Raw genomic sequence first — 23,507 nt, 5'->3', positions numbered from 1 at the left:
TCATTGGAAAAGACCCTGATGCTGGGAGGGATTGTTGGCAGGAGGAGAAGGGGACAACAGAGGATGAGATGGCTGGATGGTATCACCGACTCAATGGACATGAGTCTGAGTGAACTCTGGGAGTTGGTGATGGACAAGGAGGCCTGGCGTGCTGGTTTTCATGGGGTTGCAAAGAGTCGGACACGACTGAGTGACTAAACTGAACTGAACTGAAGGGTCCCGAGTTTACCCCCCTCTACATGAAGTATCCCACTGGTTTTTGGGTTCCCAGCCTTAGTTCTTCTGTTTGACTGTTCTGTGATTTAGCTGACTGTCCTGTGACCTGTCCTGGTCTTCATGATTTTGAAGCTTATGTTCTTGTTCTCTGTTGGCCCTCTCTTACCAAACAAAGGGAACCTGATAACTTGAATCCAGGCACCAGTGGAAAACACACCCATTGTATTTGCCTTTCTCTGGAACTATTAAAGAACATACTTTTTGTGAAGCATGACCAGGAAAACTAATATTCATGTTCTTAATATGTTTCAAGATACGTGTGTGTGCTTAGTTGCTCAGTCATGTCCGACTCTTTGTGACCATGGACTGTAGCCCACTAGGTTTCTTTGTCTGTGGGGACTCTCCAGGCAAGAATACTGGAGTGGGTTGCCTTGCCCTCCTCCAGGGGATCTTCCCAACCCAGGGATCAAACCCAGGTCTCCCACATTACAGGTGGATTCTTTACCATCTGAGCTACCAGGGAAGCCCATGTTTCAAGATAATGTAATTGTAATGCCTTCTATGGTAATTTTATATATTTAAAATTGACTGAGAGACTGATCTGATATGATATGATCTGATCTGAACCCTTCATGTTGCTGGACAGCATTCTGGCTAAAGCAGCATATTGAGCTGCTTTAGTTTTATTTTATTTTATTTATTTATTTAGAAGTTTTATCTTCACAAATAAAAATCTATAAGCCTGAGACATTTCCCCCTGGACTCCTTGGCAAGTATCTCAAATGACATCTTTATAAAAGGTAGTGTAGGTTATTTTTCTCCTTGCATTTGCACAAACAGATGTCCATGTGACACTTTTGCATCCTTCTGCAGAGTTTGTGTCCACTTTGGTGCTCACCCAACACCACTTTGGAGCACCTACTGTGTGCTGACACTGTGCCAGGTGCTGGGAATACAAAGATGCATCAGACACCAGCTGTGATCTTAAGGCGCTCTCACATTTCATGGAAAAAGATGGATCCATAGACACAGATACTCAGATTTACCATGCAAAGTGCTTGTAGAAGTGTGGGCCATGCTATGGGAAGAAGCAGAGGGTAACTCTGACTGAAAGAGTGGAAGCCCGCCCTGAGGAAGTGCTCATTGGTGTTGCTGCTTGAAGGATGGAAGCTGTTTCCAACTAGGAAAGGGTAGCTGGTGAGCGAGGGGCTGGGAAAGAGGCACTTCCAGCAGAAGTGATAACATGCCCAAGAATTCCACATGAGCAGAGACTGAAAATAAAGGAAAATAAATAATTGTCTCGTCATGCTAGAAGACAAGCTTCATAGGACGCACAAACAGCAGGACATTTTACTATGTCCTTTCTCTGCAAGACCATTAACGTGTGTCAAAGGAGGCAGAAGCCACAACAAATAGTACCAGTGGAGATGCCCTTCGGAGCCAGACAATATTCTGCAGTCTGGGAACAAAACGAAACCCTTGCTTCCATAAAACTTCAAGTGATTCAAGTGAAAGTCACTCAGTCACGTCCAACTCTTTGTGACCATGTACAGTCCATGGAATTCTCCAGACCAGAATACTGGAGAGGGTAGCCTTTCCATTCTCCAGGGGGTCTTCCAAATCCAGGGATTGAACCCAGGTCTCCCGCGTTGCAGGTGGATTCTTTACAAGCTGAGCCACCAGAGAAATCCAAGAATACTGGAATGGGTAGCCTATCCCTTCTCCCATGGATCTTCCTGACCCAGGAATTGAACCGGGGTCTCCTGCATTGCAGGCGGATTCTTTACTGACTGAGCTATCAGGGAAGCTTCCTGGTTAAAGGTCGAGGAGGGAGAGGTTGAATGTAGATGAACACAGTATGGTATGTCCTGTGGTGATAAGGACCTGAAAGAATGAAGCAGCTGAGACAAAGCAATGGCGTCTGTGAGGGGCTATTTCCTGGATGGGGGTCAGTTCCATCTGCACCCATGCATTACACCTGCTAATGAGTCTCACCATGACCTCACTCTGAGTTTCCTTAAAAACACAAGAGATTGCATTAGCCATTTTTAATAAACATTATTCTTTCCTTAATAAACACTATTCCCTCTATCTCTGTTCACTCATGTCTGTTTATCCTCCAAGTCCCAGCTCGACCTGTATCTCATCCAGGAAGCCTTCTCTGATCCTCACCTCCTCCAAACAAGCTTTCTCAGCTTCAAACTCCCTTGTACTTGACCTGAACCTCTTTTCTGATACTGACTGCCTTCTATGCTTGGATGTACATGTCTTGTCCTGCTAGCTCTGTGTGTGCAGGGTCTGTCTATAGTTAATTCATAACTCATTCCTCAGCTGATGATATACTGTCATCAGTATAGTATATGGTTTACCTGTGAATATTTGCTTAATAAAGATACACTACATCAAGTTAAAAATTGCATCTTAAGTAGTATACTGTTTTGGTACATTTTCTGATTCAGTACCTTTGATCTGTCAGCTTCAAATGATGCTTTGAAGTGCAAATACAGTCAATCATGGTAGAATTCTCCAAAGAGCTTACTTTCCCTGTATTACTGGGTTAAGACATTGAACAGGCTTTTCTTGCTGATTGATCAGTCTGATCAAGCTATCTCCAGTGCTTTGATGATCATGGTTCCTTCTCTAATTTTCTTGTCTTCTCTCTGCTCCCTCTTTTTCAAATTATCTGTCTGTCTCAGCTCTCTGCCACTGTCTCTCCTCTCCCTACTTCTCCCAGGCTCCCCTCTCTTCTCTTCTTCCTATCCATCCTTTCTCTTTTCTACCACTTTCCTCTGTTCATTTTCTTCCTATGTTTCCTGTTTCTCTCTTTTCTTCTCTTGCTCCCTCTTTCTTCCAGCAAGGCCTCTTCTTTCAACCCTGTCCACGGTGCTGAACTGGTAATAGACTGATTTGTGTGTAGCCATCCCACCGCTGCCACACCAGAGTTTTGGAGAAGGCAATGGCACCCCACTCCAGTACTCCTGCCTGGAAAATCCCATGGACGGAGGAGCCTGGTAGGCTGCAGTCCATGGGGTCGCTAAGAGTCGGACACGACTGCACAACTTCACTTTCACTTTTGACTTTCATGCATTGGAGAAGGAAATGGCAACCCACTCCAGTGTTCTTGCCTGGAGAATCACAGGGACAGGTGGGCTGCCGTCTCTGGGGTCACACAGAGTTGGACACGACTGAAGCAACTTAGCAGTAGTAGCAGCAGCATTGTGCTGGCATAAGGCTCTGATGAAACTGTAAACAAACAGAGCTGATGATAAAGGATTGAGTTCCTCTTACATAAAAATCAACAACACTGAAAGCGGTACATATTAGTAATTAACTCTTTTGCATGATGTGTTGCTTGTTTCACATATCCTTATCTTCGACTTGAATACGTTCCATTGTAATTAGATTAATTGGACCTAAAGAAGAATTCTTTTATTAGCATGGGGAATTGGGTTTGCTAATTTATCCTAGTCAGGTCAAAGCCTGGGACAATTTTGGTACTCCAAATAGGCCTTTTCTGGTAACATATCTATCTCCCACCCCAACAGGCCAAGATTTTACCAAATCTGTGGAAGTTGTATAAACTATTTTTTATAATTTATTTGATCTTCCTATAATTATTTTTTGCTACAGGAAAACAAATGAGAGGGAAGAGCCAAAAGCCACAATCAGTCGGTACAGATCTGACGACACTTTGGACAGGTAAGGTGTTTTGAACCAGCAAGTGGAATGTGTAACATATGTTAAATCCCATTTCTTATAAGGCATGAGGCAGATAATTGTTTACCAAAGTGAGCTTCAAACTATGATATTTTATCCCCAGGAACAGAAGGGCTATAAAGATGGAATTATCTTCTTCAAAACTCATAAAATCTTGACTTGCTATGCTATTTTCCTAAAATCTTGCTAATAGTACATCAAAAGGAAAAATCCTAAAGGAACTGATGTGAGTATAGATGGGATGGGCACTGCATGTTATCTTCTTAATTTTAAAAGGAGAATATAGTTTTTTGTGTGTGAGTCACCAGTTCTTGTTCTAACTTCTATTTTTCCATTCTGGAGGCAGAGAAACAGCAGTTTTTGTTTTAACTGTCTTATGGAGAGACTATACATTTTAATAACACAGTAGTTTTGATTCACTCTAGGATAAAGACATTAGCTCTTTAGAAAGTAAAACTGCTCTTTCGGCCATGGAGTCACCGCATGGCTGTACATGAGTCATTGTGTTGTGCCTGTTGTTGGCTCACTCCTAGGTGGAAGGAAAGGAAGGGCTCATAAATAGAAAACTTAGGAATATCTATTCAGGTTGAAGTGTAAATGCTACGAGTCACATTTAAATTTTATATCTCGTAGAGGTGCTTATCGGGAGAAGGCAATGACACCCCACTCCAGTACTCTTGCCTGGAAAATCCCATGGACGGAGGAGCCTGGAAGGCTGCAGTCCATGGGGTCGCTAGGAGTCGGACACGACTGGGCAACTTCACTTTCACTTTTCACCTTCATGCATTGGAGAAGGAAGTGGCAACCCACTCCAGTGTTCTTGCCTGGAGAATCCCAGGGATGGGGGAGCCTGGTGGGCTGCTCTCTATGGCGTCGCACAGAGACGGACACGACTGACGCGACTTAGCAGCAGCAGCAGAGGTGCTTCCCAGGTGGCTCAGTGTTAAAGAATCTGCCTGCCAGTGTAGGAGACACAAGAGACTTGGAAGCAGTGCCTGGGTGGGGAAGATCACCTGGAGGAGGTCATGGCAACCCACGCCAGTATTCTTGCCTAGAGAATTCTAGGGACATGAGACTGTTGGGCTACAGTCTGTGGGGTTGCATGGAGTCAGACACAACTTAGCAGCTGAGTACAGAAGTGTTTATTAAGCATAGATAAAGAACAAAGTTAATATCTTCATTTGGAGTCTAGACACACTGAATGCCCGAGGCCATCAATAGTCGAAGCCACACCCCTGTAGGCTAAAGATGTGCTGTCTTTGGAAACAAACACGCAACCTGCTGCCCTTGCAGCATATACACTGAAACTTATGGCATCTAATAGATTCCATATTCAGACCAGGCCAAAGTCAATTAAAACAGCAAATGCATGCACTTCTGCACTCTTTATAGGCTTTTAAGTCAATCTCCCTAATAGCGAACTAAGGGGGTGACATCTCTCTTGTAATTAACAACCTTGACAAGAATCAGTTTGTGAAAGTATATACCCAGGATCTCATCTCCACAGTACTGAGTGAGAGAGGAGTCACAGTGCTTCTGTCTGTTCATCTTGGCCTTGTGGGCTTTTCTAGTGCTCTGTTAATTGAAGCAGGAAACCCTACTTCTAGGGATGAATTTACAAGTGAGGCAATTATATCTCAAGAAAGGTAAATATGTGGGAGACCTAAGCCTTCACAGGCTGAATGTTTGTGTTTGAATGTTTATATCAGGCCAGTCAAGATGGAACCTTAGAACACCAGCAGTGAACTAGACCAGACCTCACAGTCAAGCCAGTTAGTCATTCTCAACCTCAGCAGCAGATTAGAAGCACTTAGAAAGTGAAGATGTCAGTCTCTCAGTCTTGTCTCTTTACTACCCCATGGACTATAGCCCACCAGGCTCCTCTGTCCATGGGGTTCTCTAGGCAAGAATATTGGAGTGGGTAGCCATTCCTTTCTCCAGGGGATCTTCCCAACCCAGGGATTGAACCTGGGTCTCCAGCACTGCAGGCAGATTCTTTACCATCTGAGCCACCAGGGAAGCCCAAATCACCTAGAGAGCTTTTGGACTGCACTGATAATTTGCTTCCAACAGCTCTTAGTCCCTAAATCCTAATCTAATTAGTCTGAGGGGGACTTGGGCATCTTTTAAAATTTATGACATGATTCTGATGAGCAGCCAAAATTCCAAACCACCAAACCAGCCCAAACCCTTCATTTTAAAACTAGAAAATGAAGCCAGAGATTTCTTGCTTTATCTACACAGAGGATTAGCAGTGCATATTGGGAAGATGAGCTCCTTCCCCGGGCACTCCTATCCCCAGCTCACCCCCAACAGTGAACTGCATTCATCTCTCTAAATGTGGGCACAGGTGTGAGGGAGAGAACACAGACAAGGTCAAGAAAGGCAAGCCCTGGTAGCAGGAGTCAGACTCCATCATGCAGGGCATTCCAAGTGTAAGATGCGAAATAATTTTAGGAGGAAGATGATCAAATATATTAGGAGTGTGCATGTGTGTGCCATTTTAGTACTAACGTGTGTAATAAGTAAATATGAGAAAAGTACTGAGTTACCTTTAAGGAGTTCCCTTTTAAAATATACATCTGTCGGTAAAAATATGAAGTGTTCTAAAGAAGCATAGGTAATCAATAGTACACCGTAGCATTTTGCTATGGCTCAAACCCTGAAGATTGTTTCATATCTAATTTGGAAAAACCAAGGTTAGGGAGACCTCTAGTGTTCTGTTGTGGAAGTGTAACTTTTCCTTTGGTTCTTTCGATTGTGTTGCTGATTAAGTATTTCCTGTCTCCAAGACTGACCAATCTATCTCATATCACAAGTTGATAGAAACTTCATTTCTAAGGGAAGTACCAAGTTAATCTCCCTAAGAAATGAGAAATTGATGAATACATTGGAATGATGTTTAAATTGATGATACATTGGAATGATGGTTCTGTCCATTATGATTTATATTATTTATATTTATATAAATTATTATTTACATTATACACAATTATTTATATGTTATTTATAGACTGACCCCCCTAGTGTTGTGAAAGAGATAGTGGAGGTGAAAAATAATAACTGAAGAAAGACCTGTTGCTCATGAGTGTTGCAACAATTAGACTACAGAACCAGGTGTACGACAGTGGGCCCTATGGAAAGACTTGGAGACAGACTGCTTCCTGGTTGTATGGCCAAGAGAAAGCCACTCACATTCTCTGAGACTCTATTTCTTCAGCTATAAAATGAAAATAATTACATCTACCTTGTAGAGATGTTCTGAAGAGCAGAGAAAATTGCAGAGTAGTAGGGAGCTATTTTGACTATTCCACGCTATATTGCCCACAAAGACAAACACTGTAGAATTTTGATTAACTTCATTTAATTTTAACATCACAACTCTCCTTTATTTAAACCTTGAAGATGATTGAAATTAAGGTTCTGTTTTCTTTAGACAGATTGTTATTTTCAGGGTACCAGAGAAGCAATTTCCCAGGATTATTTTTATCTTATATGAAGATCTTATAGATGGCTCTAAAGTCTGAGCAGTTTGCAAGGAACATTTAAGTTTTATGATTTAGGATTGCATGACATCATGTTTATGATATTCACCATGGTTTACTGCAGAGCCCTTTAAATATAAACATATCAGAGGCTCAGTAGCAATTAGTGCAGAGAATATACTTGTAGTCTTTGGTCTAATGATCACCTGAGTGATCTTCATGAGTTTTTGTTTTTTTTTTTTGGCATGTCTGTGCAAATCCTTTATTAAAGCAACAGCCAAAATACAGGATGGCTCACATTATTTTTTTTTTCTTTTCTTGCTACTGTATCAACTTTAATACTAATCATTTGTTTATACCTTTAAATTATTTTTAAAAGGTAAACATTTATAATTTACAAATCAACAGAGTGACATTTCCATCCAGATACATTTTTCCATCTTATTTCCCACTTTTAACAAGGGATATCTAGAACCAGAGGGACAGCACATCAAATGGAAGAGCCAGCACCTTCTGTGAGCAGCAGCGCCAGAGTGTCTAAGAGATACACTGAAGGTTTACATTCCTTATTAACTAAAAATAATTTATGCCAGAATATTCTCAAACCTATTTGCCTTCTGTTTGTACATTCTCTATGAGCTTCGATTTCGATGGTGGTATTCTGAGCATTAGACCCCTTACATATGACATCTCTAAAAAAAAATTTCAATTAAAGGTCATTATCACCATCATATAATATTTTCTCATATAACAGACACTCAGTCCTTCAGGAAGCATAACAAGCTATTCTGTTTTATTCCATTGCCTCCCCCCCCACACACTAATTTGTTTAATCCAAACCTTGTTAATCACTGTAGAAACCCTACAAATCATTAGGAAGATTAACTTTGTTATATACTAGAGGATTTTTAAACAAACAAGTGAATGTAAAAGTGATTACTACCTTGAGGATGGTGGTGGTTTAGTTGCTAAGTTGTATCTGACTCTTTGTAATCCCATGGACTGTAGCCTGCCAGGCTCCTCTGTCCATGGGATTTCCCAGACAAGAATACTGGAGTGGGTTGCCATTTCCTTCTCCACATCATGAGTTTTAAATGCGGATTCATTCTGTACAAGTTAATACCTGGATTGTGAACAGTCAGTTAAGAATATGGAGCTCTGGATGATTCAGTGTTCCTCCCTTTTTGCATGCGAGAGTTACCAGTTTACATTCAAAGTATCAGCATTATGCACCATAAACAGAAACTGTGGGGTTGACTTGGGGAGTTTTCATGTATTAGTGTTAGTTATCAAGTGTTTTAGTTACACATGTCACAATGACATCTAGGAACTGAAATCATTTTAAAGCTGGGAAAATAAGCCATATTTTTTCACCATGACTTGTTTTTAGAGCAAGGCAAAGGTGATCATCCATCTTCCCAGGAACAGTTTATATAAAGCCCTGTAGTAAAGTGGATGGTGGGACTTCCCTGGTGGTCCAGTGGTTAAGAATCCACCTTGCGATCCACGGGTTCGATTTGTGATCAGGGACCTAAGGTCTCACATGTGGGATTGCAGCCAAGTCTGCTCACGGAAACTACTAAGCCCACCCACTACAAGGAAAGCTCCCGCTCGACACAATGAAGATCCTGTGTACTGCAACTTAGACCCGATGCAGCCTAAAGAAATATATAAATATTTTTAAAAAAGAAACAGATGCTATGTGCTCATTTCCATGGCTTATTTTTTTTAGATAACATAAATGATAAAGATAACAGTTTAGAGAAAATTATATTAATAGTAGACCCATAGTATGAGATCAGCAGAAGAATCTTGCGAACCTTTTGTTTTCCAGAACCTTATTTTTCCGCATCCTAGTTTTGTGCAACGTGGGGAAGGGAATGACAACCCACTCCAGTATTCTTGCCTGGAGAATCCCATGTACAGAGGAGCCTGGTGGGCTGCAGTCTATGGGGCTGCAGTTCTGTGCAAACCTGCAGAATCCAGAAGACAGCCTCACATCTCAGGAAGAGCTTTCCTTTCTGATGTGCTTTTCTAGGGGTTGCAGTTGTGAGATCCCACCACTGGCATGCAGGCTACAGGATTCCTAATTTGTCTTCTGACCCAAAAGACAGACAAACACACCTTTCCCAGACCTACTCTCCTATGGAGATCTGAGTTTAGAGTGTTTTAAACCTCTGATGGTCCCCAGGACCTATTAACACAATGTGTTAGTCAGTGTAAACAAATTTGCCAGGGTAGAGCAATTTTTGTGACGAGTTCTCTCCCCTGCCTCCAAATCTCCATGGTTTAGCCCAATAGAAGATTATTGCTTGCTCTCAGCAGAGTTCAAAGTGATAGCCTGGAAAATTAGGGGAAATCTCTGCTCCAGGAAATGACTCAGAGACCTAGGTTCTTTCCATGTTTTAATTCTACTATCTTCAACACGTGAGCACCAAAGCTACAGTAGAAGAGGAGGAAAGAGCATGGAGGATCGTGCAAGAGGTTTTATGGTGGTTTGGGAATCATGAATAATATTTCTGTCCACATGCTGTAGGATTCAATCACATGATCCCAATATACGTGTACTGAAGATTGGGATGTGCAGTCTTCCTGTGTGCTCAGAAGGAAAACAAAGAGATTGACAAACATATAGCCTTGTCTATACCATAGCGAACTCTGAGCTGGTGATGGGCAGAGAGGCCTGGTGTGCTGCGATTCATGGGATCGCAAAGAGTCGGACACGACTGAGTGACTGAAATGAACTGAACTGAACTGATCTGATGCCATAGAACATTTGTTTAAATTGCTTAAGTCTTCCATCGATTCCTTTCAGTGACATAGAAAGTACTGTCATTGGGTAAATTATTAAACAACAATGAAAAGGAAATAGTTAATGAATTAAATGCTCAGTGAGTCAGAAAGGCTAGCTGAAAAGCATAAACTTTAAAAGTTACAAACGGTCAAAATGGCCCAATAAATAGATTTTGTGGTGAGTATAATAGTTTTTTTTTTTAATTGTAAAATTTTATAAAATGTAACACCTGAAAAGCAATTGTTTTCACTAGAGAAAGGTTATGTTGATTCAGGCTAGAAGTGATTCTAGCCTGAAAGAGGTCTAAGAGGAGTTTAAAAACTTAAATGTTGATACAGACTTTTGTCTTATTTCTTTATAAAGGATTTCAAACAGAAATGATGCTGCTAAAACATATAAGGCCAATACCCTGGATAACCGACTAACCAATAGGTACCAGTATCTACTAACTTGGGGAAAGGTTCAAGTACAATATTTTTCTAAGCATTACTTACTTACATACAGTTCTTCAGTCCTACTTATTATCTTTCTGTATACCCTTATCCTCTATTTTTTAAACAGAAATAATTTTGGCATAAAAACTTGGCTCCTACTCATGGTTAAAGAAAAATAAAATCTTATTCCTGGCTTCAGAATGAAGAGAATTCATTTCTTCAGGCCATAATTCTTACCACATTTATATTTCTGTTTAAATTATCCTGGTGGCAACAGGATGTATTATGAAATACATGTAAATGTAAAGTTTACATTCCTAGTGTACAAAAATTATTGAACCCATCAAAGAAAAACACTGGGCTTAAAAGATGAAATTTCTAAAGAAAAAAACCTTTTTTTGGAATCTAATACACAAAAAGGTGAAAAATCATGAGATCAACTTTTCAAATGTATTCAACTACTGATACTTTCTTTTTCTTTCTCACAACTAATGTTAACTTTTAATAGTAATAACTCTAACTTCATGGACAACTGCAAATTGATGCAAGAATTTATTCTTTGCTGCTGCTCAAACTTTGCCTTCTTGTTTTCTTACCAGAAATGTGTCCACGTTTCAACCACCAGAAGTGACAAAGATGTATGTACTTCTCTAACTAATCTTACATTTTAAGAATAAAGTGTATTTCTTCCTATATGTCCAAGAAAAAATCAAGGTGTATTGTCTTTAGGCCAAAGTTTCATTGTAACACAGCCATGCCCGCCCCCGCCAACTTTGACAGGTTAAATAGTATTGATAGAAATACTGAAGTGGTCAGCAAAACTTAAAGTACTTTCTATGTGGACTTTAACACAAGAAGTTTGCCAACCTCTGCTCTAATCAAACACCGAAGCTTAAGTCATTCTTTATTTCTTTTCTTTTTAAAAGTCTAGATTCTTTACTTTTTTGCCCATAGAACTTTAAAATTTTTTCCTACTCCTATGGCAACTCTTTATTCTTGTACATTACGCTTGCCTCCCAAAACACCCATCACATCTACAGCTCAGCTGAGTCTTGAAATCATGGTTTTGCTAACAATCTGTATAGACAAAATGCATTTTCCCTGGAATGTACTAATGGTGGTTATAAACAAGCAAAGTAGATATATTTTTGAAAACTTGGTTGATTTTTAAATTTGTATTTTCAAAAAAAGTAATTTTCACCCTGGACTGCCCTCCAATAGTTGAAACAGGCCTGAGTCACTTCAATTTTTTGAGGGTCTGCATATATTAACAAATGCTAAATAGAGATTTGGCTTCCCTAGTGGCTCAGACAGTAAAGAACCTGCCTGCAATACAGGAGACCTGGGTTCAATCCCTGGGTCAGGAAGATCTCCTGGAGAAGGGAATGAAAACCCACTCCAGTATTCTTGCTTGGAGAATTCCATGGACAGAGAAGCTTAGTGGGCTACAGTCCACGGGGTCACACATAGTCAGACACGACTGAGCAACTAACACACACACAGATTTAAAACAGTGTGATTTTTAAATGTTTTCTTAAACAAGCTAATGTATTTAATAAAAAAAAATTGTAATATAATTCTGTGAGTCACAGCATAGACAGGATTTAAAAATATTTGTTGGAATCGTTTGATGTGGAATCAAAGCACATTGAAATTGATTGGTCTGGGTTTCGGACACAGAATGTCATATAAGGAATGACTTCTCCATTCAATTCCTTCTGTTTTAATTATTTGAATGGAAGCCAGGTGATTTGTAAAATGGGTAAACTAAGGAAGAACTTTTTCTGTTGTTCTTTCATCCTCAAGTGAAACATTTTGTGGTGGGATTAGGAGTAGATTGTAAGTCCTTTCAAAGGTGGGATAAAATGAAGTTTCAGCAATGTGCTCACTGCTTGTTCTTGTGACAAAACAGGCAACCTGGAGGTCTGTCCAGTGCAAAGGCCACCAGCACCCCCACTTCCACTTCCACTACTACTCCTGTGAAGAAAAAGAGGTAGGATGGGCTTGTTGGGCGCCCCTCTTCCTGCTGTTCTCTCACAGATTGATCTTTATTAACGTCTGAACCAAAGCATCCACCAAGGCCCCCGGGTCGCATCTAGAGTTTGCTCTCTGCCCTTCCTCCTCCTTCCCTCCTCCCCTTCCCAGGGATCCGGTGCCTACTGCCTTCTGCTGCCTTCACACTTCAGTCCTTTCCTCTCCAGTCTCCTTTTCAAAAATGCTGTCTTTTCCTTCAATTTTATTGAGAAATAATTGACATACATCGCTGTGTAAGCTTAAGATGTATAGTGTGATTTACACATATGGTGAGGTGATCACCCAGTATGTTTAGTTAGCATCCATCATATCTTCCCAGGTGGCGCTAGTGGTAAGGAGCCCTCCTGCCAATGCAGGAGACATAAGAGACATGGGTTCGATCCCTGGGTGGGGAAGATCCCCTGAAGAAGTGCATGGCAACCCACTCCAGTGTTCTTGTCTGGAGAATCCCATGGGCAGAGGACCCTGGCGAGCCACAGTCCGTAGGGTTGCCAAGAGTTGAACATGATTGAAGCAACGTAGCATGCACAAGATTCATCATCTCACAGAACATCCATTATGTCAATAAAAACATTTCTCCTTTTGATGAGAACTCTTAAGATCTACTCTCTTAACTACTTTTCTATGTATAATGAAATGATATGAAAGAGAAGTTGCTCACTCGTGTCTGACTCTTTGCAACCCCAGGGACTGAAACCTGGCAGGCTCCTCTGTTCATGTGATTTTCCAGGCAAGAATACTGGAATGGGTTGCCATTTCCTTCTCCAGGGAATCTTCCTGACCCAGGGATAGAACCCAGGTCTCCCACATCGCAGGCAGACTCTTTACCATCTGAGCCATCAGGGACTCCTATGTATAATACAATCATGGTAACTGTAGTCATCATGTTATATATTACAACCCTAGAGCTTATAACTTCTTTATCCTTTGTTGGACGATGTTTCAAATGGATATAAAATAAGTTGGCCTAAAGGACAAATAAAAAAATGTAAGTTTTTACCTTTTGGCCACCTTCCTCCAATCTCCCTCAATCTGCCTGCCTCTGATAACCACACATCTGATCTTGTTTTCATATGTGCCATCTTAGGGTCTTGAATAGCTAGGTAATGTTTTGATGCTAGAACTCAGATAGTAAAGCTACTTCAGGTAACGCATGTTAACAGAGTCCTACTACAGAGAATGCCTTATCCTGCACAACAGCTGCAGTGTGGCCAAGTGTCACTAGACTCCAGAAACCAGTCTGCATCTTGGAGGCCTCCTCTGCTATGTAGATCGGGCTTCCTCCACATTCAGGGTCAAGGGTCCTGTCTGGAGGCATCGGTCTCTGTTTGTGTGCTTATTACCTCTTCCTTCAACTTCCCCTGTACGGCCTTCCACTTTCACCTGTGCTAACTTCCATTTATCTAGTAGGCATGGAGGAAGAGGTAGATCTTCGGTGGTAGAATCTTCTTTATGTAGCAGAATGGGATGGTGGGAGTGATTTTTGCATGTTGAAGAGAACGTAGTACCAGTGAATCGTGACATGAATGGAAAACAAGCTTTCGTGAACCTCACTGCTTTTGAAATTTTCTTATTTTCTTTGCTTGCTCCTCTGTCCATGCTTGGGCTTCCCAGATGGTGCTAGAGGTAAAGAACCTGCCTGCCAATGCATGAGACGCAAAAGACATGGGTTCTTCTCTGGGTCGGGAAGATCCCCTGGAGAAGGGCATGGCAACCCACTCCAGTATTTTTGCCTGGGACAATCCCCATGGACAGAGGAATCTGGCGGACTACAGTCCATGTGGTTGCAAAGAGTCAGAAACGACTGAAGCGACTTCGCACGCACACACAGGACTCTGCCTGGTATAGGGCAGGTGTTCAGTGCTTGCTGATGAGCTGGCTGACTGCCACGCTGCTCCTGAAATCCTCCTGGAGGGAAATGACTGATTCTATCTTCTCCTGCAGACGAAATTTTGATTGTGTCTACAGAGTCTCAGGAAATAAGATTATCCTTCTCTTGGATCCAAATTTCACACTTCCCCTGATCCTTTCTTTGTCGTTAGGAGAAACTGAAAGGGAAATTTAAGGCCAGTTAGTTCAATCTCCTACCCAGGGCAAGAATCTTTCCTCTGATAGGCTAGGCATCATTCAGGAGCATTGCAGCCAGAAGCATGACTTTCACTTTTGTGATGTGCCTTGACTAAGCTCTTGGGGGTTGCATTGAGCTGAAATTGGCTTTGATTTACTCCCATCCCATCAGCGCAGTCCTGAAATCTCAGAGAATAGACCAGCTTCGAGAATTTAAAGGACTCTCCTGTCCTTATCCTTGATCTTCCTTTTCCAGGCTATCTTACTCTCCTCTGAACATCATTTTTGATATATAACTTAGTCTTTTTTACAGAGTCCTTAGCTATCTCTACCAATTAAAATGATGTCTTAATAATGGGAAAGCATCTTTCTAATTGGATGTGTGTGTGTGTGTGTGTGTGTGTGTGTGTGTGTACATTTATGTATAAATGTATGTGCTTAGTTGCTCATATATGCATCTATATAAAATTGAGCTTGGCATTGCTGTGGCATTCATTTATACTTTCAATATTCTTACTTTCAGCATTTCCTGTCATACAGAATTTTTAAAACCATATTTTGAGTAGAACATAAGTGTTGTTATTTTTATTATGAAATGTTTCAGAAATGCAGACAAACAGAGAGGTGTGTTGATAATGAGCACCCATGAACCTACCATACAGATTCAACATTATTATTTTCCAGATTTCCTGCAGATTTCTTTTTAAAAAGTGTCTACATTGTTTACTGTCAAAGGAAATGGGCAAAGGGATTTATTTGGGAGAGCAGATTGCCTGCAATATAGGCCGTTACTTCCTATGGCAGGAAGTAAATAGTTTTCATTTTATCTCTAAGACCTTGTAGGAAAGTCATCTCATTTCCTTTTCACCTGTCAATTTATTTTCAGCTTTTCCTGGAAGACATGCGGGTGGGGGGTCAGGTCCTTGGAGCACAATGCTTATAACTGATGTCATTTCTTAACAGACAGTCCTGGTTTCCACCACCTCCTCCAGGTTACACCACCACCCCAAACACAGGAGCAAGCAGAAGGTAAGAGAAAGATGTCAGAGGTAATTGCTATGTAATATGATGGAAGAATGTGTTAGATATTGACAACATATAATTGTGGATGCTTTGGAATAAAGCTGAGGCAATTTTGTGAACTCTGAGCTCTGAATAAGATAGTGCCCAGTGAAAGTGAGGTCAGGGTACAAGTGTGCCTGGTAGGAAATCTGACATGCTTTGAGGCGTAAATGACTGTATTTTTAGTTTGCTAAGGGTTGCTGTAGCAAAGTACCCTAAAGGTGGGTGGTATGAGAGAAATGTATTGTCTCACAGTTGCAGAGGCTGGAAGCCCAAGAGCAAGGTGTTGACGGGGTTCCTTCTGAGAGTTGTGAGAAGGGATCTATTCCACCCTTTTTCCTGGCTTCCGGTGTTTTCCTACCAATCTTTGGTATTCCTGAGTTTGTATAAGGGCTTCCCTGGTGGCTCAGATGGTAAAGAATCTGCCCTCAATGCAAGAGACCCAGGTTCGATCCCTTGGTCAGGAAGGTCCCCTTTAGAAGGGAATGGCTACCCACTCCAGTATTCTTGCCTGGAGAATTCCATGGACAGAGGGGCCTGGCGGGCTACAGTCCATGGGGTCGCGCCATTTCAATCTCCACCTTCATCTTTACATGGTGTTTACCCTGTGTGCCTGTCTGTGTCCAAAGTTCCCCCTCTTATAAGGACACCAGGCCTATCGAATGGGGGCTCATCCAACTCTGGTATGATCACATCCTGACTCAGCTACTTATGTCCATGACTCATGCCTTACCTACTTGTGTCTACTAATGTCCCCATTTTCCAAACAAATCTGGAGAGGACATCATTCGATCCATAAGGGGGGCAGGGGAGAGAACAGGGCCCATCACTAGGTGGGGCCCAGTGTGGGCTCTCGTGCACAGTCAGTTTTGCTCTGATGAACCCAGATGTCAGGATGGGAATGTGTATGGCAAGTTCTTGGTGAACTTAAAGTGACAGGTGAGTAGTGTGTGTTTGCTTGTACTTTTTTGTTGCTGTTGAGAGCAATAATTATAACTAAATTAGAGCCCATGTGGAGAACACCTGGCTCTACCGTTTCCATACTGGGAATGTCAACAACTATTTAACTGAATATATATTTAATAATACGTGATTACTGTATGCCAGATATTGTTCTAGGATCTTGGGAGATATCAGGGAACAAAACACGGAGCCTACACTCAAGACTTCAGTGCAATAGCCACAGTGTAGGCCTCTAATAATCTATGTTGTCATTAGCACTTGAAGAAAAATAGGTCTCCAAGGTGGTTTTGGTTTAGGTATCCAAAATTATTTTCATGTCATCAACCTCTAGAATATCTTCACCCAATATTTCCATGTTTAAATGGGATTCATTTTCCCAATCCAACACTTGGAAAAAGGGTATGAAGCAGTGCCCTTGTTTCATATGAGACTGTTTTATTTCCAAAAGTTTTCATCTGTTGAACAGGCTTTTAATGTGTCTTTAATTTCCCAAATAATAGGTATATTTGGAAATAAATGTCTTATAATTTAACTTGAATCTATAAGGACATAAATAACTTTAGTTGACTAATAGACAAAAAGAACTCTAATTGTCTTTCATACCCGTGGCTTCATCTGTATATATGTGTGTGTACATATGTATTATATTATATGTGTAAAGCATATGTATAAAATTATTGGACTTGTTGAATAATCACAGCTTGGAATTATACCAACCTTCTCTTAAAATATTTTCTTTTTAAACCTGTTCATCTTTTTAAACCTGTGGGTGGTTTCCAATTATATGAACTGCCAAATATGGATTGTGTCTCTAATTATAACCTCCTTTCTCCTCAGGCTGTGTTTAGATATTTCTCCATGAGTGATACCTTTCATGGAACTACCCAAGATATTATTGTAAGATACCACTGTATATTCCATCCAATTTTGTCTTGATAGACAGTAACTGATACTTAGAAACATTTATTATGAATTTCCCAAATAACTTATTTTTATCTTTTACCTGTTACTCCATTGTTCACGTAAATTATCATCATAATAAGCATGTGTTATGTAACTGTGTAAAGATACGAAAGGACTATTCCTGCACCACCATCATATGTGCTCAGTGCACATTCAGCTATGGATCTGTTTGAACAGAACTGATACTGCCTGGCTATATGCCCTTACAATTTATGCATAGCTGGATGTGATTTACATGGAAGATAAAATTAGTTACAATGCTTCTATTTCTGATTTCTGGATCAGATGCCTAGCACCAGATTTAAGGGAGAGAGAAGATTATTGGATAAGGTTGATGAATTTAAATATCCACTCCTTTCTTAAAGTCACAGATTATTAATAGAATGGCTAGACCAAACGACTTCTCTTCGAGGATCAGAGCTAATGTTATCCCAAGCTTTCAGGGAAAGGAGAGAATAATAGCAGTATAGCAATGCCTTTGATTCCTAAAGCGCTTTTCTTTGGAACAGCTCCAAGTACTGCTTCTGTTTCTCACCTTTAATACCAGTGCATTCTCGGGGCTGAGAAGTAGCCTTTTCACCAGAAGCCAAAAACTAGAAGCAATTATTAAATGATGAAAGGAATCAAAGATTTCAAAAAGAGATCTTTGTCCCCAGAAGAACAAAAAGAAGATGGAATTAGGTCAGGAACAAATAAAAAGGGAGAACTGTGATTTTTAATACTAGCTAATAGCCAGTGCTAACTTTATTTCCCTTCCACCTTTACTAATTCACTGGTCTCCATCTCCCTTTCTCCCCTTTCTCCTCTTCTGCAAAAGAATTTCCCCTTAATACCAACACTCACTCTCGTTTCTGTTCTTCATTTTGTGAACCTTCATTTTTCCATCACCTAATCTTTCCAAGAGATTTCATTTTCTCCCACACACCCATTCCCAGTTATTACAAGGAGAGGTCATTTTCCTGAATGGTTTTCCCCTCTAACCTCTCTGTGATCTTTAACCCCATGGACTACCCCATTCCTCAGTTTTCCCTTTCTTGACTTACGTAGTGTGGAAGAACCAAACTTAGTTGTGTTTGGATTGACAACTTGTATTGGTGTTGTGTTTGGATTAAAATCTGTTACAGGCATGATGTAAGCTGCACCCAAGTGGTCTTAAGCTTTTTTTTTAATCTATAGAAGAACCCATAATATCACACTTTTCTCTATATTTATATGTATATCTGTACCTATAACTCTACAAGTCTGTGTTTATGTCTACAGCCATTGATATTTCTATAGCTACATCTAGAAATGTATCTACATCTCATTCTGTCTATATAATTAACATAAGGTTGGTGAATTCAGTTCAGTTCGGTTGCTCAGTTGTGTCCAACTCTTTGCAACCCCATGGACTGCAGCACGCCAGGCTTCCCTGTCTATCACCAACTCCTGGAGCCTACTCAAACTCATGTTGGTGAATTCAACTAGATTTTAAATGAGCAAGTTAAATTTTCTAATATAACTATACAGTAGAGCTAATGAAAAAAGCAATTTCTTAAAACAAATATCATTTTATGTATGACACACATTAGTCTTACAATGAGAAGGTTAAGATCTGGTGAGCAAACAAAATTTTGGAATTAAGAGTCAAATATCTCTGAAAGTCTCTTGCCCTCTTTCTGATAAAACAAGTAGAGAAAGAAGCTGTAATTCATGGTAGTAAGACACAGCAGGTAAAGTTCTGAACTTAAATAAAACTCTTTCTAGCTGATTGCTAAGGTAACTCCTTAGTCCTTGAATATAAATGTTCTCTGATCTCTTTTTTCTCTTGTTGAGAAGGGAAAACTCTAGCACAGGGTTTTGAATGACCAACGTGTATGTGCCGTGTGATCTGTGCTTAGTCACTCAGTCATGTCCAACTCTTTGCGACCCCATGGACCGTAGCCCGCCTTTGTCAGAGGACAGGCTCCTCTGTCCATGGGGATTCCCCAGGCCAGATTACTGGCTGGAGCAGGTTGCCAAGCTGTCCTCAAGGGGTTCTTCCCAACCCAGAGATTGTACCCAGGTCTCCCGCGTTCAGACGGATTCTTTACCATTTGATCCACGAGAGAAGTCATGAATACTGGAGTGGGTAGCCTATCCCTTCTCCAGGGGATCTTCCCAACCGAGGAGTCACACTGGGGTCTCCTGCACTACATGTGGACTCTTTACTAGCTGAGCTACCAGGGAAGCCTGTCAGCCTGTGTCAACAAGATTATTTCCTCTGAAATCCTCTTTTCAACTGCCATCAGAACCTGTAGTTTCTTTTCATTTTAATCAGGACTGAATCAAATTTTAGCTCTGCAACCTTTGTTCCTCATTATACTGATCTGTCTCTCCTTCCTCTGTGATCACTGGTTTACCCCCTTTCCCATGTTCAAATCCCTTTCATTATTTCAGAATATCACTTCTGTTTTAATGTTTTGGTGTAATGTAATTTGAGCTCTATGTATTCGAGATTCTGAAATACATAGAAATACATGTGTCATCAATATGGTAAATTATTAGAAGGTCAGAGCCAGTGAAAGTTTTTCCTTTTCCACGTGTTTCATTTTAAAATTTATCAGAAAGCCTGATGCAAAGCAGTTTGTCAGCAATCACTAGTGTCTATCTTAATTTCTCAAGTTCTTAAACTTTTTCTCATCTTTGAGTCTTCAAAAGAATGATAACATACGCCAGGACTTGAGCCAATGGTGTGGATAATAGGTGCCATTCATGAGAAGTGCTCAGTCAAATCACAATAAAGTACAGATGCAGCATTTCTAGGAAGTTAATATTAACGTCGCTTCTGATTTTAGAACCCACCTTTAACTCTTGGTATTCTGTTTACGGTAAATTTAAGTGCGTATGCCTTTGTATTTAGGTGATGCAGAGATACAGTGCTTTGATGGCATATGAAGCTCATTTAAGAACCTCGTGGAAGCCAGATTTAGGTAGCAGTTGCTTAAACAATATGAATGTTTACAATGTTACCCATTATAGTGATTCTGGAGAAACAATAAGGCAAACCACCAGCACCACCAGAAAAAAAAAACAAACAAAAAAACCCAATGTGTTTTTTTCTGCAATCATCTCCAAAGACAGAAAATAAATTGTATAATATCTGATAAAATTAAAGTAGTGGAAACACATGCAGGAAATCACCATATTGTGAAATGCTTGCTACATACTTTCATAATTTCTCATCCATATTTGTTTCAGTATTCTCTTTCAGTGGTTTTCACTTCCACTTAGCTGATTGGTAGATATGAAGGAGGAAAAAAAATTCTGATTGAGAAGTGGGTTGCTATGGCAACCTTGCACTACAGTTATATTTTTCCATCTGTAACTATAAATGGTAAAAAGTAGCTTTTCTAATTATGCTGCAACATTTTTAACTCTATTGGTACCAAACCTTCTATGAAGTTTGCTGTCACCCTAAATTAAATCATTATATTTAATTTTTATCACAACAAACATCTTCTTGTATTAACTGGAAGCCATTTTGCAAAACCTAAGAGTCTAAAATGCTCAGTAAAATGTCGAAGTATAGTGATTTTAAAATTGTATTGGAATGCCTAGAATACCAATTATATTTATTCAAAATAATTAAAACATAAACCTGAGTCAGGATTTGTTAGGAGAAAGTTAATTCAGAATGTGCTGCTATGGATTCAGCAATACTTGAAAATTTCTATCCCTCTGTGTCCACTGGAAGCTAAAGTTTATTTGTGCTCTTATATTAAATTATACTATTTAAATGTTATTAACCACAACTGAATATTCATACATTTGGAAAGTGCAGCATATGAATATTCAGGGTACTTAGCGCATAGCAAGTAGTATTCATGACTACTGTGGAATTGAAGATTCCTTGCAATATTCTGCCTTCTCATGGTCATGTAGTGGTTTGCCAGCCACAGATCTGAGCCAGTCTCATCCTTTTATAAATGAAGAAGCAGATTCTTCAGAGAGGATCCGTGTTCTTTCCATGATCAAACTGGAAGTCAGTGGCAAAACTAGTCTAAAATCTAGGTCTCTGAAATTTTTGTTCAGTCCATGCTCTTTGTTGTGATGTGGTTCATTGAAATGGTCCCTGGCCACTGAAAGTAAGACACTGTTAGGGCAATCATGCTTTTGAACAAATAATCGAAAGATTATTCTCTGGAATCTTTAGAATGCCTTGCATTCTGCAAGCTCTTTGAGACCATGGACCACGTCACACCTTTTCTAGTCTTGAATGCCCAACTTTGCTTGTTATATGTCCTAACAGCAGTTGTGGAATAAGTGCTTTTGAACTGATACCTTTGGGCAAGCAAATAATGCAGGATCTCTTACTGTTATTATATTTTCATTGGAAATACCTGGAAAGATAATGGTTTAATACAGTACAATAGAGCGCAGCAGTCCCTAACATTTTTGCACCAGGTTTTGTGGAAGATAATCTTTCCATGGACTAGGGAGGGGGGATGGTTTCAGGATGATTCAAGTGCATCACATCTATTATGTCTCTGCTGATCTGACAGGAGGTGAAGCTCAGGCAGTAACGTGAGTGGTGGGGAGCAACTGTAAATACAGATGAAGCTTCACTCACTAGCCCACCACTCACCTCCTCCTCTGCAGCCCAGTTCCTAACAGGCCACAGACCAAAGGGATGCCTGATATAGAGGAGAAAGCGTGGGATTAGACATGAGTAAGAGAGGTTAGAACCTTGGCTGAGTCACTTACTATCAGTGTGACCAAGGGCAAATTGCTTACCTTTTTTGAGACTCAGTGAAAAAAGTAAATCCTATACATAATTCATATATATATACACACACACACATTCCACAGGATAGATATATGGACTAAATAAAGTATGTGAGAAGTATGTCAACTTGGACAAGTTGACATGTTACTGAAATGCAAAAATGTAAGTTCCATTTCCTTTGCTACTGTTGGAATAATAATTCTACTGGCAGGCTACAACAGCTAAGCATAATCCGAAGTGAAAACAAAACTCACCATCCGTTTTTTAAGAGTCAATTATTCTTTCAACCCTGACCTGTGTTGAGTCATAGAAACGTTCTTCACAAAGTCATTCTGGAACACAAGTAACAGAGCCAAGAAGTGACATTTGCAGGAGCTTATGGAAATGAGGGAACATATACAGGTTGACAGTGATATCTCTATTAGCTCTGGCCTTTGGGCTACAATCTGCAGGTTTTCAAATGTTGCCCAGGAAAGCTGCCTTTTGATTCCTGGAAGTTATTTTTTACAATTATAGCAGCTAGTGTGGTGTCATCAACCCTGCGGAAGGTCTTACAGGCTGGAAGGAAAGACAGAGGCAGAATCAGGGTCAACTGATCCAGGCTTAAACAGCGCATCTCGAAGTGGTGTTCAAACAGGATCATTCCACATGAATGTCTCTTGTTTTTGTCTCTTTGAAACATTCCAGGCCACAGCTTCCTGCCTCACTCTCGCATTCTAAAGCCCCCGCTTGGCAGGGCCTCAAGCTCCTGGCTCAGCTTGAATGACGCCTCTGATTGCCCCCAGGGCCGGGGTTCTGTCATCTGTGACTGTCACTGTGGAGATGCAAAAAGCTCCTCTGAGATGGACTGAAGTCAGCGTGGCCTTGCCCTGACCCAGGCCAGCAGGGGTGTAAAAGCATTATTCTCGCTTCTCTGCTTTTCTTGGCCTTCACAAATGCACATCTGACTTTTATTTCCCCAAACCATCTCCTTCCTGTACACCCAGATCTTCTTCTCGATTCATCTCTGCCTCTCAGACACACCC

The 23,507-nt window shown here is 40.5% G+C and overlaps 1 protein-coding gene across 2 annotated transcripts in view; it reads left to right on the top strand.

Moving 5' to 3' along the window:
- Positions 1–23,507, top strand: part of SCEL (sciellin) — a 127,266-nt gene that overhangs the window by 24,847 nt on the left and 78,912 nt on the right. For both annotated transcript variants that reach the window (XM_010855129.1, XM_010855130.1), the window contains exons 5-9: positions 3,847–3,915; positions 10,576–10,644; positions 11,246–11,284; positions 12,559–12,639; positions 15,711–15,776. In XM_010855129.1, coding sequence (XP_010853431.1) covers positions 3,847–3,915; positions 10,576–10,644; positions 11,246–11,284; positions 12,559–12,639; positions 15,711–15,776 — 324 coding nt within the window. The remainder of the gene's footprint in view (positions 1–3,846; positions 3,916–10,575; positions 10,645–11,245; positions 11,285–12,558; positions 12,640–15,710; positions 15,777–23,507) is intronic.

The sequence above is a fragment of the Bison bison genome, unplaced genomic scaffold (genome assembly GCF_000754665.1).
Source record: "Bison bison bison isolate TAMUID 2011002044 unplaced genomic scaffold, Bison_UMD1.0 scf7180017864354, whole genome shotgun sequence".
Classification (NCBI taxonomy): Eukaryota; Metazoa; Chordata; class Mammalia; order Artiodactyla; family Bovidae; genus Bison; species Bison bison.
This window is presented reverse-complemented; position numbering and strand designations above follow the sequence as displayed.